This window comes from Rissa tridactyla, chromosome 2 (genome assembly GCF_028500815.1).
Source record: "Rissa tridactyla isolate bRisTri1 chromosome 2, bRisTri1.patW.cur.20221130, whole genome shotgun sequence".
Lineage (NCBI taxonomy): Eukaryota > Metazoa > Chordata > Aves > Charadriiformes > Laridae > Rissa > Rissa tridactyla.
Genome location: NC_071467.1, coordinates 142,310,476 through 142,325,474, shown reverse-complemented (window position 1 = coordinate 142,325,474; position 14,999 = coordinate 142,310,476). Strand labels below are relative to the sequence as shown.

General features: G+C 43.6%; 1 protein-coding gene across 2 annotated transcripts; it reads right to left on the bottom strand.

Annotated features, from left to right (window-relative positions):
* Nucleotides 1–115: 115 nt before the first annotated feature.
* LOC128904732 (lanosterol 14-alpha demethylase) lies at nt 116–12,810 on the bottom strand. Of its 2 annotated transcripts, none has more exons than XM_054189352.1 (10): nt 12,599–12,810; nt 11,677–11,775; nt 10,505–10,681; nt 6,235–6,361; nt 4,798–4,972; nt 4,501–4,620; nt 3,862–4,057; nt 3,168–3,263; nt 2,085–2,253; nt 116–1,400 (listed from the first exon to the last, which is right to left on the bottom strand). In XM_054189352.1, the coding sequence occupies exons 1-10, from the start codon at nt 12,749–12,751 to the stop codon at nt 1,222–1,224; spliced, it is 1,491 nt and encodes a 496-aa protein (XP_054045327.1). In that variant the 5' UTR covers nt 12,752–12,810; the 3' UTR covers nt 116–1,221. The 2 variants fall into 2 exon arrangements, with proteins under 2 accessions (XP_054045327.1, XP_054045328.1); XM_054189353.1 differs by having other exon boundaries at nt 11,677–11,772.
* Between the last annotated feature and the right edge of the window lie 2,189 nt (nt 12,811–14,999).

The window sequence follows — 14,999 nt, the reverse complement described above, 5'->3', positions numbered from 1 at the left end:
TCCTCCTCATCGTGGTGGCTGCAGCTTTACTTGTTACAGATTCCAAAATGCTGCTACTAACGAGAAGCAAGGACAGGTACAGCTTGGTTTCTGAAGACCCTGGTCACCTCTTTTGGGGCTGGAAGGGAAGATGTTGCACTCCCTCAGCTGCTGTGACTGATTGATACAAACATGAAGTTTTAGAAGTTACACCCGAGTTTAAAAGAGGAAAGATGGGACAAAGCCCTTGCTGCAGTGAGCACTGAAGGTGGGGAGCTCTTTGCATGACCAACCTCATACTTTTACAGGAAAGAAAGATAAGTTTATTACAAACTTACTTATAAAAGCTTTTCAGAATTGCCAGGGTTGAGGACAGAAAACTTCTGCAATAGATTTGTTTATAAATTTAATTCAAAGCTCCTGGGAGCCAGAGCTCATTGCCATTAATCACCACCACTCTTGAACCAAACACCAGTTAACAATCTTGCATGAATCAGTACAAAAGGGAACAACATTCAGCTATTTCACTTAATGTTCATGAACATTTTTTTATACACAAACATGTTATTTACAAAGTTAATGTTGTTTTTATCATCATATTGTTACTTTCACACTTAAATCAAGCCTTCAGAGATCACTAGTTTCAGAAATTTTTAGAGAATTACTTGTTCCTTTCGGAACCTAAGCATTTTAGAACTGGTTCGAGTTGGACATTTAAATGGTCTACTCTCAGAAACGACGCCTCTTTCTTTGAGCATTTTGTAGTCTGACACTGCTCAGCTGTACAGTAACATTTCTTTAAATAAGTACCCAAGAACCAGCCAAGACCATACCTAGTTTGCTTGGAGCAGAATGACAAACATCAGGAGTAGAGCACCACCAGCTACCTTCCCCCTCGGTGCCTCTTCCCTGCTGGATTTACTGTAATCAGGCACGGAGGTAAGAAGATACAGTATCACCCTTTGTTATCTGGGGAAAAGTAATCTTCCATTATTTTTCATAAAAGTTCCGTTTATAGAAGTTACTTACTACTTCATCTTAAAGAGTTGGCATGCACCTTAAACGCGTTACACCAATAGAAAAGACACTTTCTGTAAAAATGCAATAAGAAATAGATGCAAAGACTTTGCACTTGGTAGATTCTTGTTGCTTTCCTCACAGGAGATGCAACAGTTTCCATTTGCCACTTACTTTGTCTGTTAGTTTACACAACTTAAATAAGTAAGGTTTTAGCTCCAGAATTTACAGTGACCTCCTCTTGTATCTGATGAGGGGGTTATTAGGTGTGTGTATCATTGTTGTATAATTTATAGTTGGAAAATAGTCATTGATGAGATCAAATTCATACAAACGAAGCAGTGTAGACCAAATAGTCTTAATCTGAACATAAGCAAAGTTTTCTCCAATGCAGCGATGACGGCCTAGAAGAGAAGCCATAAAAAGCAGTTAGAATGCTTAGTTATTAGATCGCCTTTGACAACAAGCTAACTTTAAAAATTTTACGCGGACAGTAATTGCTTCTTTCCTTTGTAAACAAGGTGAGGCTCCAGTGCTGCACCTACACTGTTACTAATACCACCAAAGTCTTGTTTTTATAAGCTGTCACTGCGTAAAACAGACGGAGTAATTTGAATGAGATTGTGTTATTCTGTCCTCACCAGAAAGTGTTAAATTACCTATCACCGAACAAGCGTTTACAACACAGAGAAAAGATACCAACTGTAACCATACTGCAGTGATATTTTCAAACTCTTTCGGCAGTTACGACTCTATGCAGATTTCTGCTCTGCCTTAAACTGACTTTGCATTACCAGCTTTTTACCTCGCCTTGAAAAGACTTGAGTCAAATGCCACACATGCTAATCGAAAGATTTGTTTTGATTGCTACTCCGTATGATATACAGCTACTGCTAATGCAAAACTATCCATCAATCAACTTCATTCTTTTAACAGCGCTTGCACACTAAGAAAACTTTCAGGCAGCAGTGGAAAGAAAAAAACCGTATCCTCAGATGCTGTGGCATGGGGAGGTGCTGTATGAGACGACCAGCATGAGCTGCTTCAGTTCACAATGGCTCAGGCAGGGGCTGTGTTTTCTTACTCACCAGCGCCAAATGGAACGTAGGCAAACTTCTCTCCAGCTGCTGGGTTATCCTGGAGATAGCGGTCCGGCTTGAATTCTAGAGCATCTTTCCAGGAGTCCCTGAGTCTGTGGTTAACAGTGGGAGACACACAGACCTGATGGCCGGGGGGAATATTGTATCCAGCAACAGTCTGTAAGAGAAGAGACAAGACACCCACACATCGCAAAAATTCTCCATTTTTCTTTTCAAAGTGTTACCTGAAGTGCTATGTCATGAGGCTTGAATTTCAAAAGAGATTTTGGCTAATCACGTTTAAAATGAATGCAGCCTTATAGTGTATTGTTTTACCTGTACGGGGCACAACATTCAGGTAGTTACAGGAACCTTTCAGCTGCTTTAACAAGGCTGGCAGTTCTACAGGAAGAGTTTTTAAAAAAAATGAACTTAAAATTTACTGAGAGCATTTGTCATGGGAGGGACATTAGTTTAAAAAATTATTTTACTTTTTATCTTATTTGTGCAAACAGCAAGTTTTCTTTCAGATTTCCCTAGCCTGTATTGTATTAAGTGCTTGCCAAATTTTTCCAAGATACCTACTGAAAATACCTGCAAGCAAAACATATCTTTAAATGGTAGCACAAAACTAAGCTGAAGTGGGACGGATAGCTAAAAGAAAGGGTCAGTTTTGCCGAATAAGACTGCACGTGGCTGGTACTACGTCCCCTTGGAGCCTTCCCTTCTCCAGGCTGAAAAACCCCTGTTCCCTCACCCTCTCCTCACAGGACAACTGCTGCACCCCCTGACCATCTTGGTGGCCCTCTGCTTGCTTCACTTCATCAACGTCTTGATTGCCAGAGGGGTTCAAAACTGGACACAAGTAATTCTAGATGAAGGTAACTACCAAGTTCAAGGTGTTAATTGTCTTCCTCAATATACACCGGTTACATTCCCATTGATATAACCCAGGCTGCCATCAGCTTTCATCCCTGCCAGCAAACACTGCTCACTCCAGTTTTTCCTTCTGCCCCCAAAGGACAACCCCCACCTGGCCTTTTCCAGCCTCATTCTACTGAAGAGAAATTAGTGCCCAACAAGTGAACTCACCTGGGGAGTTCTGGCCATTCTCATCATGGTCATTATAGGAGGTCGAAGCCTTAAAGTTTCTTTTAGACAGCGATCCAGCAAACTGAGATCCTTGAGCTGAAAATACAGAGAAAATTACATATCAAAATATAGCCAAGTTTATTCAACACAAACAAAATGGTACTTTACACCATTTAAAAACAAATTTTAAAAAAATCAAAGAATAAGCAGCTTGTATTTGTGTTAGCTACCCTGATAATTTGTTTTTTTCCCCATTTGATTCACTTCAGAAGGAAAAAAATCTCTGAACGGTGCAATCAAATATACAACTAGTTTCTTACAAATCTGTCTCGAGTGTTTTCTGATGCCTAATTAAAGAACAAGGTCACACTGCATTCCTTTCCTCAGTGGGAATATGAGGATCTTCCTTTTCCACAGAACTATCATTTCCTAATTAGATATTGTGGGAACTGTAATTTCCTTAATCAACACTGATTAAAAAAACAGTAGCAAGCTAAGAATTTACTTGCACAGGAAGAGATGGAGGAGATATATGGGCAAACAATGTTATCACAGAGTGACCACGCTAGATTATGATCCTAACACAAAGCATGTGACTGTATTTCACATTTGTTTGGGGTTTGGTTTTTTTGTTTTTTTAAATAAGCACCTAAAAGTATAATAATACACAGCAGGAATAACGTAACATACAAACCTGGTCGTAAGTTAACGGTGGCAAGTCATCCCCACAGACTGCTTTTTGTTCTGCGTAGCACTGGTCCTGTATTGATTTGTCTCTGGCGATGAAGAAGCCAAGCCAGGCACTGGTGGTGGAGGATGTGTGCTGCCCCGCCAGCAGCAACCCGATCAGCATGCCAGCTATTTCATCGTCAGTCAGCGGACGGCCGTCCCTAGGTTGAAAGGTGTTATGTTAGAGCTTCATTTGATCAGCTTTCCAGTTACGGCATTTACAATTTCTTCTAATGTACTTCTTTCTCCTCCTTCTCTTTTGTTGCCTACCCTAAACGGGGCAGTAAAAGATCTAGGGGTCAGGAGAAGGGAGAACAGAAGAAGAGAGGAGGCTCCAGGAGCCTTAAAGAAAATCAATACTGAACAGCCAGCAAAGAGAAAGGAAGCAGCCTGGTGACCACTGATGGAAATCTCAGAAATCTGAATAACCGTTTACAAGTTTTTAAGCTGTTTTTAAGAATACAGCTATGACTAATTGCTGGCAATAAAAACAATTCAGAACATGCGGGCATATTTCTCTTTTTTTGGTAATTAGCTCTTTTGGAAGAGCTCAAAGCTGAAGTAAAATATTTATAAATGACAAGTCTTCAAACCCTTGGCTTACTTGTATGAAGCATCAAGTAGAGTTTGGAGCATGTCATCCTCCTTTTCCTCAGACTTTCGACGTTTCTGGATAACCTTGTAGAAAATATTCTTTATTGCTTTGTGTGCTCGGTCTCGACGTCTGCAATTCAGAACACTTCTATTAGCAAACTTTATACAAAGTAACACATCAAATGCTTGTGAGGGTTTATCGGGACGTCTAGAAGAGCTTCCAAACAAGAAATAGGTGGGGAAGGGGAAACCAAAGAAAGATGTTTACATAAAATACTTAAGTTGCTTCATCTGTTATTTCTGGTACCTGAAGCTAGGCAGAGGTAGCCAACCTGGAAGAAGCCAGGCAGCGTGAGTAAAACCCCCATCCAAATCGGCGTACAGCTGAGCCACCTTCTCATTCAGCAAACTTCTTATTTCCTTCCCATGCAAGCAATGACTCGCTGTCAAAATGATAAGTTCTGAAAGGGCTTCAAACAAGTCTGAGGAAAGATTTTAAAAGTGTTACTGAACACGCATTTCAGGTGAGATGTTATGTTTTACAGGTTATTCTTTGTTTTTATTTTGTAGAAGAGAAAAATATGTAACCGGACACAGATGAGTAATTTTAAATAGAGTTTTAGATTGTTTTACTAGAAGAATGAAGCATCTAACTTTAGATTTCTGTGTGTCTATCAGGTTTCTCTTCAAACAACTTTTTAATTAGATCACCATTTTCAACAACTGTTTTCTAAGGTGTTTTTTTATAGGAATTTTTCTAGGAGAGCTAGTTATCCTTCCAAAGTAAGCCATGCAGCACAAGTTCAATCCTTAATAAATATAAAAGAAGCCATACAAAAACTTAACCTTGAAATCCAAATCTATGGGAAACCAGTGCTATGTTTTGGATTTGGGGTGGAAATACTGTTGTAGCACACTGGTGGTTTCAGCTGTTGCTAGCACTCAAGGGCTCTTCTGCTCCTCACACCGCCACACCAGCCAATGTGCTGGGAGTGCACAAGAAGTTGGGAGTCTTTATCTTAACCCATGAGTTTTCTCACTTTTAGTCTTCTGATTCTCTCCCCCATCTCACCGAGGGGAGTGAGCGAGCAGCTGCATGGTCCTAGTTGTTGGCTGGGGTTAAACCACGACATATATGAATATTACATATTTATATAGTATATATTATAAATACATATGTTTAAATAAATAATATTTCTGACACCGTTATGCCACTGTGGGCTTGCAACAATAGCGATGGGCTATGTCTAGCAGGCTAGTTGGGAAAAAGAGGTGCGAAATAAAAGAATTCCACTTAGATCACTAGCCTAACCTTATCAGCTTCAAGGATGCAGTTCTTCAGTATAGAAGATCCCTGAGCTAAGATCTCTGACAGGCTCTGGGAAGTCAGAACAGGATCTTCTCCTAAGGACTAAGAGCTGACTCATATACAAAACGAGCATGATTCAGTCAGGCAACAGGTACGCTCCCTATTAGCCGCCTAAGAAAGCAAAAGATTGCCCTTTACTCTTGTCAATGATTTTCTGAGCAGATTTATTCTCCAATAGCCTTAAATTTGATGAAACAAAATCTGTATTTTGCAAGTCTTCTGATGTTCTGTACAGTTTTAGCTACATCACTCTTCATTTCTTTAATATTGCAGTAAATCATTTGGGAAAAAAAAAAAAAAAAACAAAAACCAAACTGCATTAGCCTTCATTCCTTTCCAGAAAATCTGAGGAAAAATGCATCTGATCTTGCTTACTTTTTTCTCCACTTTCTCCCCACGCTTTGAAATACTGCTTTGTTTCTTCTTCAATCACAGATACATGCTGTTTGAACTGGGCAATATTTAGCCCGGTTTTGAGCATCTTCTTCTGTTCCAAAAATACCTAGAGGAACCAAGACAGAAAAAGCAATCAGTACAAGGATCGTAATATTAATGTAATCAACTTATTATCATTTGTACTATAAGAACATTACAGAAGTAAAAAGAAATTAGGATTGTAGGGTACAACAGATACTCAAATTTAAAAAATAGATAATACCCCATTTTTGACCTTCATTGTTCTTCAAGCACAAGTTTTATAACATCCAAGTGAAATATTAGCTCAAGGGGTCTACAATGCTCTCTTTTACAGTACCAAAACAGAAAATGATTTTAAGGTCTTTGTTAAACTTTATCCCTAAAGATATAAGAAGCATTCAAGATTTAAATGTGGAATGCGCTTTAGATAATCACAAACATAATCAGATCTGTCCTTGCAAAGTCTGGATTCAGTCTGTGTTGTTATGTGGCCTCCTTGCTTTCTCTCCCCCGGAACATCGAGAGATGCACCCTTCTTTCACAAAGCCCTCTGATCACTGCCCAGGAAGCAAACTGCTTCCTAAGAAAATGGTGAGCTTCACATCCTTCTCACCTCTTTTTCTTTGTGTAGGCTCAGAGCTAACAAACCTACTGGTAAAAAGCCCATTATTAGATGAGAACCATTCAATAGATTTGACAGGACACCTACTCGGAAAATTATTCAATGATTTTTTAAGCCCTAATTATGAATTAGGGCATCTACCCTATAGATCTGCACTGTACCATGAGCAATACACCAAAAATTGTCTTCCCACTAAGGGCTCTGCATGTACTATAAAGTTATTCACAAAACGAAGGGCATAAGAAGAAAGGTTACTTCCTAGAAACTTCTGTTTTCAGAATGCAGTGGGGACTCCAGCAGTTTATCAGAGGGTACACATGCCACAGAGCAAAGAGACAAGCACATTTTCTCTTGCAACGTGCTAGCCCATCTCCAGCTTGATGGAGATAGGAAAGGCACACAGGAGTGAACGCATCCTCTACCATTTGAGCTCCTCTCGATGCAAAACTACCTGCAAGAGGCTTGGAGGGAGGAGACAGAGAGTGAATGAGTTGATATATAGACTATGCATATTAACAAACCATTACCAGAATTACTGGTAAATAAGTAACTTCTTCCTTGTAAAAAGAGTCATCAGTTACACTCTAACAAGTAGTCAACTGTAAGGGGAGGCTCTTCTGAAAACATGACTGAAAGCCACTGTCAGACTAAAGAGATAGAGACTTAGCAGCTTGAGCAGAGAGAAGGGGGCCTCAAGGGAAGTTCTGGATGATCCATCAACAGTAGAATGCCAATGAAAGTTCAAACGGCTCTTTAAATGCCTTCCCAGTAGATGGCTGAAATGAAATTGTGATGGTAGCACTATGCAAAAAAACCAGCCCACCTCCAGCAGAATGCATTCTGGCCTCAACCAGACATGCTACCTCACTAGCTCCACCCAGGAAAACACACAACTAAAGATAATCAGTGCATGCCAATAACAAAATCTCTGCATCTCCTAGCTGTGGAAAAAAGTTGCCCAGGTAATTTTCTGAGGAACCTGAATCTGCAGAGATAAAAAGGAAGAAATCCTTCTAGTATCGAACGTATGAATGAAGTAGACATCCACAGATGCCCAAGACCGAGTAATATGAAAAGATTAACCTCTTGACTAAAGTAGAACTCAAACACAGTCTAGGGAAAAAAGCAGTATATGGTTGTGGCGGTGTGCTCTCCCCTTTTCCCCCCCCCCGGCTCCGGCTCAAGCCATGTCCATCAGTGGGAGTTGTTTTGAGTTGCACTTGAACTGTGGGAGATGGCTGGCAACATAACCAAAACACTGTCTGGAGTGGGAACCTAGGTATCTAGCTCCCATGAGAATATGACTATAGGTCAATTATCTTACTCCATAAATAGTGGACGGCCCAAGAGCCCTTTGAGCTCTCCTGCACGGCAGTGGGCTGCACGACAGGACCTCCCCTTGAGTGGGGATGCTCGCTTAAGGTTCTTCTCCTCGAGGCTGAGAGATTCCTTGCCGCAACAGATTCTCGGTAAGTGACTAATAGCATGCTAACCTTTGAAATCTTAGCTGATTGATATAAGGATTGATTGCGCATATATAATCCTTTAGACATAAACCGTTGACCAAGTCTGGGACTAGGATTGGATCCAGCCGCACCTAGACTCCTCTCTGAGAAGGAGTTTAAAAAGCCAGGGGGTCCTTTCTGAACCTCGTGACTCAACAGGAGGGTCTCCCTGAGAGCTTGTCTGACCCTGGCCTCTCTGCAGTAAATAATCAAGTGTACCCCAGCATCGAATCTCATAAAACGCTGTCACATTCACTACTAACTTTGTTAAATCACTGTTTTATGTTAATAAACATTTCACTAGTCTCTTACAAGTGAAGTTATTCACTCCGCCCGCAACAATGGTGGACAAATGAGGTAGGCCTTAATCATCCCTATAGGCCTGCAGTTGTAAGAAATGCACATTTCCAAGGAGCTTATAGAAAGTTCTACAAAACTCCTGAAGGATGAGATTAGATCCCATAGAAGAAGTAGCTCTTGAATGAAGACAGACATTAAAATCACAGAATCACCCATGAACTGTAGAGTGTGAAAGCAGAAGTCAAGACAGCTCTAACAAGCGCATGATCTTTCACAGAACTAAAGATACAAACCAGCACCTTTCAGTTTCAAGCAGACATCCCACTACAGTCAGAATCCAAAGAACACGCACAACACAGCAAAAAGCTGGCCAACTTAGCAGTCTATGTCCAATTCACTGACGCTTTCTGAAACTAGTGTATACCAGAGAAGAACATGAAAGCTGTACCGCAGAGAATCATGTACCCTCTCCACTCTAGCAGCTCCTAAAGGGATCCCCGACTCCATCTCTGACTTTTTGAGGAAGCCCTACAACTGTCAGAACTGGTAGAAACAAGTCTTTTAGAATGACCCCACTTGTGGAAGAGGTCTCCTAGGACACAAGAAATGATCTCCTACTTGTTATCCAGGCTGCAGTCCTGCTGGTTTCATTCACAAAGGGGTGGGAGGAGCTACGCAAATCCCTCAAGCACAAAAACCCCACCAATCCTGGCCCCCAGATTTTGTGACACTGCCTATCCACAGTTTAACACTTCCTGACAAAGCAGGAGACAACTAAGTTCTCCTTAATTTATTTACAAAGTGGCAAGTTGTTGGTAGTCAGTTGTATGTGAGATTTCCAAAAGAACGGGGTAAGAACAACACACATACTTTGTGGGTCACTGCAATGTGCTGGTGTGGAGGAAAAGAGACCAGTGACTACTGCCCCTAAACCACATAATTAAGAGAGCAACAATCCCTGCAAGTACACTTAGCAGGGGAGAATGAAGAAGCGTGCTAGGGAGGAAAAGTCCTGATGGCCACAGAAACTATTACCGGTCAAATGATTGGCATCTATACAACCAAAATTAACCCAAAGCTGAAAATCCAAAAATAAAGTATATTACAATGCCATTTCTGCCACCAGACTACTCTGTTGTACAACAGGCTGTCGATGTCAACATATGCTGAAAGAGAGTCCCAGTGGAGCAAGCCTGTCCATCGAAAACTTGGCTTCTACAGTTTAGGAGTCTGTCATGCCAGACAACATGCACAAACAAGAAAGCAACCGATGCTTAGCTCGGGAACAATGCCACATGACACCCACTGTGCTTCCAGACCCACGCAGACTGTATTCTGCAAACATATACAGACTGATTTTTGTCTGAGCAAGACAAACCTTGTGGTGCAAACCGTCAAATTAATACTCCTGTATCTAGATGTGGTGTAGCACAAATGAAAAATTATCTCCCTTAAATCTCTCTTTTAGAAGGAAGACCTAAAGTTGCTTGTAAGGGAAAAGTAAACTGCAGCCAGTGGCATGCTATAAGGGAAGGAAAGAGAGACTCATTTATTAGTTTTTCCTCTATGGTTAGATTAGATGATTGTTTCAAGAAGAAAAAATAGCATCCAGACTGACAAATGGCCAGGGGCTAAGTAAACATGTTCTGTTTTGATTATCCACCTGAGACAATTTACCTGCAATATCCCAGAATTGTGTACGAACAGACAACCCCATCATACAGAGCCAAAAGCTCAGGGCTGCATACTCAGAATTTAAATCATGCTACTTTTCTACTCATCTTATATTTAAAATACACACCATATTAGGCACATCGTAAGCAACTCCCTTGCCAAACACTGGTGTAGTTAACCGAGAGTATACATCTTCTGCATTCAAATCTTCATTTTTACTGTTGAAGAGTAGAGCAGCAGCATCACTACCCAGTAAGTACGTGAATGTCTTGCCAACCATAGTGAAACTGAACACAGGTCCATACTAAGAGAGAAAAAAACCGAAACCAGTTTATTTTAAATAAGAACACAAACCATTAAATCCGTATCTCTTTATCTACAGGCTTCCGTAAATCACTTACTTACTCTCCTAATTAGTGTCTAGAGATTTAATAAAGATAAATATTTCAAACCATATTTAAATTCTGTTCTCAATATACTAACTAATGACACCTAACATTATAACACACACACATGATCTTGCACATTTTAAAACCATTTAGTTTGAAAAACACGAATAAAAGATCAATTACACTACAAAAACTAGCAAGGAGATTACAGTACATATAGCCTCCAGTAATCTACAAACACTGTCTCAAACAATTCTGGATTTGAAATTATGTATAGGTAATTAAGAGCAAATATGATTTTAAAGTTTAAAGGTCATCTCCAGCAGATCTTCACATACTGAATTTGGCTTTCTCTAAGTTAAACAAGCTAAGATTTAGGCTTAAGTTTTAGACAACGTGAAACAGATCATTAAATCTTATTTCACTGGAATTAAGGCTCTACTGCCTTAGGTCATTTCTTTTGGGCTGTTATACTATGAAATCTACTATGGTTTTATACACCAGCCCTTTTAACATTGGAGAGGACCTTAAAATTCATCCAATTGCCTACACAGGTGGTCAGCGACATTCCAGTCTGGTCAGAGTGAGATTAAAAGTTCCGAATTAAGGCAAGAAATATCATGAAAATGGCTTTTTCATTAACCTGTGATTCAGCTATGAGCATTACTCAAATATACAGACCTATTTTTTTAAATCTGAAACACAAGAGATATCTCAGGAAACACTGTTTCTCTAGCAACGATGTACATAACGAAATCTGAAGAAACCAGAGCCTAGTCTGCATGCTACATTCCATATTCAAGGCAGTAAATGAGAATGAACTGATTTTAAACAAGTTCCAGCTAAAAAACTTAATAGATATAAAAAAATATTTCAGCATATGTTCAGCCAGTCATGCAGGAAAACGTACCTTGTCATAAGCATTTTCCAAAAACTCAATGGGACTTTTTCCAAATGCGATTGCATGTCCAAGGAAAGGGATGCTTGACGAAATATAAGGTGGGTACTTCTGAGGAAGAAGATAAAAGTAAATACAGACTTTTCTTCAAAGAATAATAAAATCATGTCCATTTACATAAAAACTAAACACAGAGAAGGCTTTATAGGCATTTTGTTTAAACTCTTTTGTGAGAAGGCCAGCCTTGGACAACTGATTATTTTTTTTTAAATAGAGTAACAGCACGCCACATTTAAAAGCAGCGGAGGCCAAAATAAAAAGAATACGATTAAGATTCTTGCTAACCTACCTCTGAATGCAAAGCAAAAAGATACTGCAATTGGAAAGACAGCAGTCAGAAACAAAACGATTTGTTAAACAGTCCCCCAAAAGCATCAACCTCAGTTTAGCAACGAGTTTTGTACAGAGCTGGGAGCCTTCTTTTCAGCTGCACTGACGAAGCGGGACCAGGCCAGGCCTCTCCCTCTACAAAACCCAAGCACCCCAGCTTCGTGTGGGACCACCCACAGCTGAGCCAAGGGACCCGCCGGCGCTGCAGCATTCCCATCGGACACCGTCCCTGGGGAGGCTGCGGGGAACGCTCCTGGCTCGCCAGAGCCCGCTCCCGCACGCTGGGGTTTTACCACCCATTCCTGTGCGCTGCCCACGAAGGGCTCTCCAGAGGGAAGCTGCTCCCCTGGACGGCCGCACCCCAACGAGAGGCCGCCCGGCTCCCCTCGGCCCTCCCCCTCACCCCTGCGCTCGCCCCGCCGTGACCACCCCTCCGCAGAAGGCTGGCGAAGGCCTCGGAGTGCCCTGCCCCGGCCCATCACCTCGCCCCGGCCTGAGGCGCCTACCCCCACCCAGCGCCTACCCCCCCGCCTCCAGCGCCTACCCTCCGGTCGGACCCGACGTGGCGCCGGTACCCCAGCTGGAACAGGTAGCCGAGGCTCAGCGCGAAAGCGGAGGCGGCCAGGACCAGGGAGAGGGGGTTGCCGACGGCCACCCGCTCCAGCAGGGACCCGCCGACCTCCGCCAGGTTCAGCATCGCCTCAGCACCCCACGGGCCGCCCACAGCCGCGCGCCTGCACCTGCCGCACAGCGCCGCGCCGCACTACGCGCCGGCCACGCCCCCCGCGGCCCTGGGCTGATCTCTGCCCATGTGACGCTTCGCGGCGCCTGAGCCAACCGGCGGCCGGCGCTCCGCGAGGTGACGGTGTCTGCCGGGCTGCGAGGGGCGTCATTGGGCGGGCGAGGGGCGGGGGGCGGGCCGGGGGCGGTGGTTGGCGGACGGCTGGAGCCTCGCGCGGCCGGCGCGGGGGGGGCGGGAGCGGTGTCGCCCCGAGCCGCAACCGCCCCGCGCGGCCCCTGAGGGGCTGGCCGCCGGGCGCCGCGCCCGAGCCCGCCCCGGAGCTCCTGATGGCGAGGCTTCTCGGTCTGGCCCCGAGCGGGCCGAGCGCTGCTGCCTTGAGCAGCGTCCGGGGCCTCCTCTGCCGCCTCCCTCTGAAGCGCCACGGAGCCCCGTGGGGCTGCAGCGGGTTCCTGGTGCCGCAGCCCCGGGGTAGCAGCCGGGGAGAATCACCCGCGTGTGCTGAACTCGCGTCGGGGGGCGACACATCTCGGTGTAAGCTCGTGTGGGGATCGCGCGTGGCAGCTCCGCCTGCGTTTGCACCCACACCTGCAGCGCTGCAGGCTTGGGGAAGAGCAGCTGGAAAGCTGCCCGGCAGAAAAGGAGCTGGGGCTGTTGATTGACAACCGGCTGAACATGAGCCAGCAGCGTGCCTGGGTGGCCCAGGCCAACAGCATCCTGGCCTTTATTAGCAACGGTGTGGTGAGCAGGACTTAGGGAGGTGACCGTTGCCCTGTACTCGGCACTGGTGAGGCCTCACCTCGAGTACTGTGTCCAGTTTTGGGCCCCTCACTACGAGAAAGACACTGGGGTGCTGGAGTGGGCCCAAAGAAGGGCAACAAAGCTGGTGAGGGGTCTGGAGCACAAGTCTTATGAGGAGCAGCTGAGGGAGCTGGGGTGGTTTAGTGTGGAGAAAAGGAGGCTGAGGGGAGACCTTATCACTCTCTACAGCTACCTGAAAGGAGGCTGTAGCGAGGTGGGGGTCAGTCTCCCAAGTAGCAAGTGACAGGACAAGAGGAAACAGCCTCAAGTTGCACCAGGGGAGGTTTAGATTGGATATTGGCAAAAAGTTCTTCACTGAAAGGGTTGTCAGGTGCTGGAACAGGCTGCCCAGGGAAGTGGTTGAGTCCCCATCCCTGGAGGTACTTAAAAGACACACAGATGTGGTGCTTAGAGACATGGTTTAGTGGTGGACTTGGCAGTGTTAGGTTAATGGTTGGACTTCATGATCTTAAAGTTCTTTTCCAACCTAAACAATTCTATGATTCTATGTGTTCATCCCACATGTGGTTGCCCCTCACAAGTCCGTACCTATGTGAGGGTGACAGGTGTGGGAGTGAACTTCCAAGGGGAGAAACATGCATGGGTACGAACTCGCAAGGCCACACGTTGGTTGAACTTGTGGGGGGGGTGAATGCATGTGGATGTGGACACATGTGGGTATGAACTCACATGGGAGAACCATGAGTGGGTATGAATTCACATGGGGGTAAGTCACATGGACAAACAACGTATGGGATCTACTCACCTGTGGAAAAGCTCAAGTGGGTATGAGCTCACATGGGGATAAACATATGTGGGTATGGACTCAGGTGGAGATAAACACAAGAAACATGCATGGGGAGAAACTTGCATGGGGAGAAACTCGCAAGTGAAACATATGTGGAGTAATACGTTTACTGAGCTAGCACTTGTAAGACATCTTGATAAAAATCTAGACTTCTTCCACATTTACGAAGTCTCCCACTTTTGTTTACCCAAAAAAAGGCATTATTTTACTGCAGTGCTTGCCACTTTAATACCTTGTTTTTCCAGAAAATAGACTACAGGTCACAAAACATACATCAGAAATGTGTGATTTGTTGCTTGATGACACTGCTCAGCTTCGCAGGCATTCCGCAGTTCTCTAGAGCTGTTTGTATGTTCCTCCTGCTTTAAACTTTTAATTTACTACATTAAAATTTTGTTCTCCTGCTACTAGAGATGTATCATCATAAACAGTGTTTTCCCAGCCTCACTTGACAAACCAAAGGTATTAGTTCATCTTTTCCTCTTCCCTTATAGAGTGAGATGGTATAAATCTACCTACAAGTCTTCAAACATGAGCCCCTCAAATACATCTACATTTTTTCCTAGTTCAATATTAGTCTTTCTGCTGATGGGGTAA

Bases quoted from the DNA above. Each gene is read 5' to 3' on its own strand.
- LOC128904732 (XM_054189352.1), bottom strand. From the start codon at position 12,751: ATGCTGAACCTGGCGGAGGTCGGCGGGTCCCTGCTGGAGCGGGTGGCC. The intron at 4,621-4,797 runs GTACCAGAAATA...TCTGAATTGCAG, and splicing joins CTACCTCTGCCTAGCTTCAG to ACGTCGAGACCGAGCACACA. The intron at 4,058-4,500 runs GTAAGCCAAGGG...CTTTCAACCTAG, and splicing joins CTACTTGATGCTTCATACAA to GGACGGCCGTCCGCTGACTG.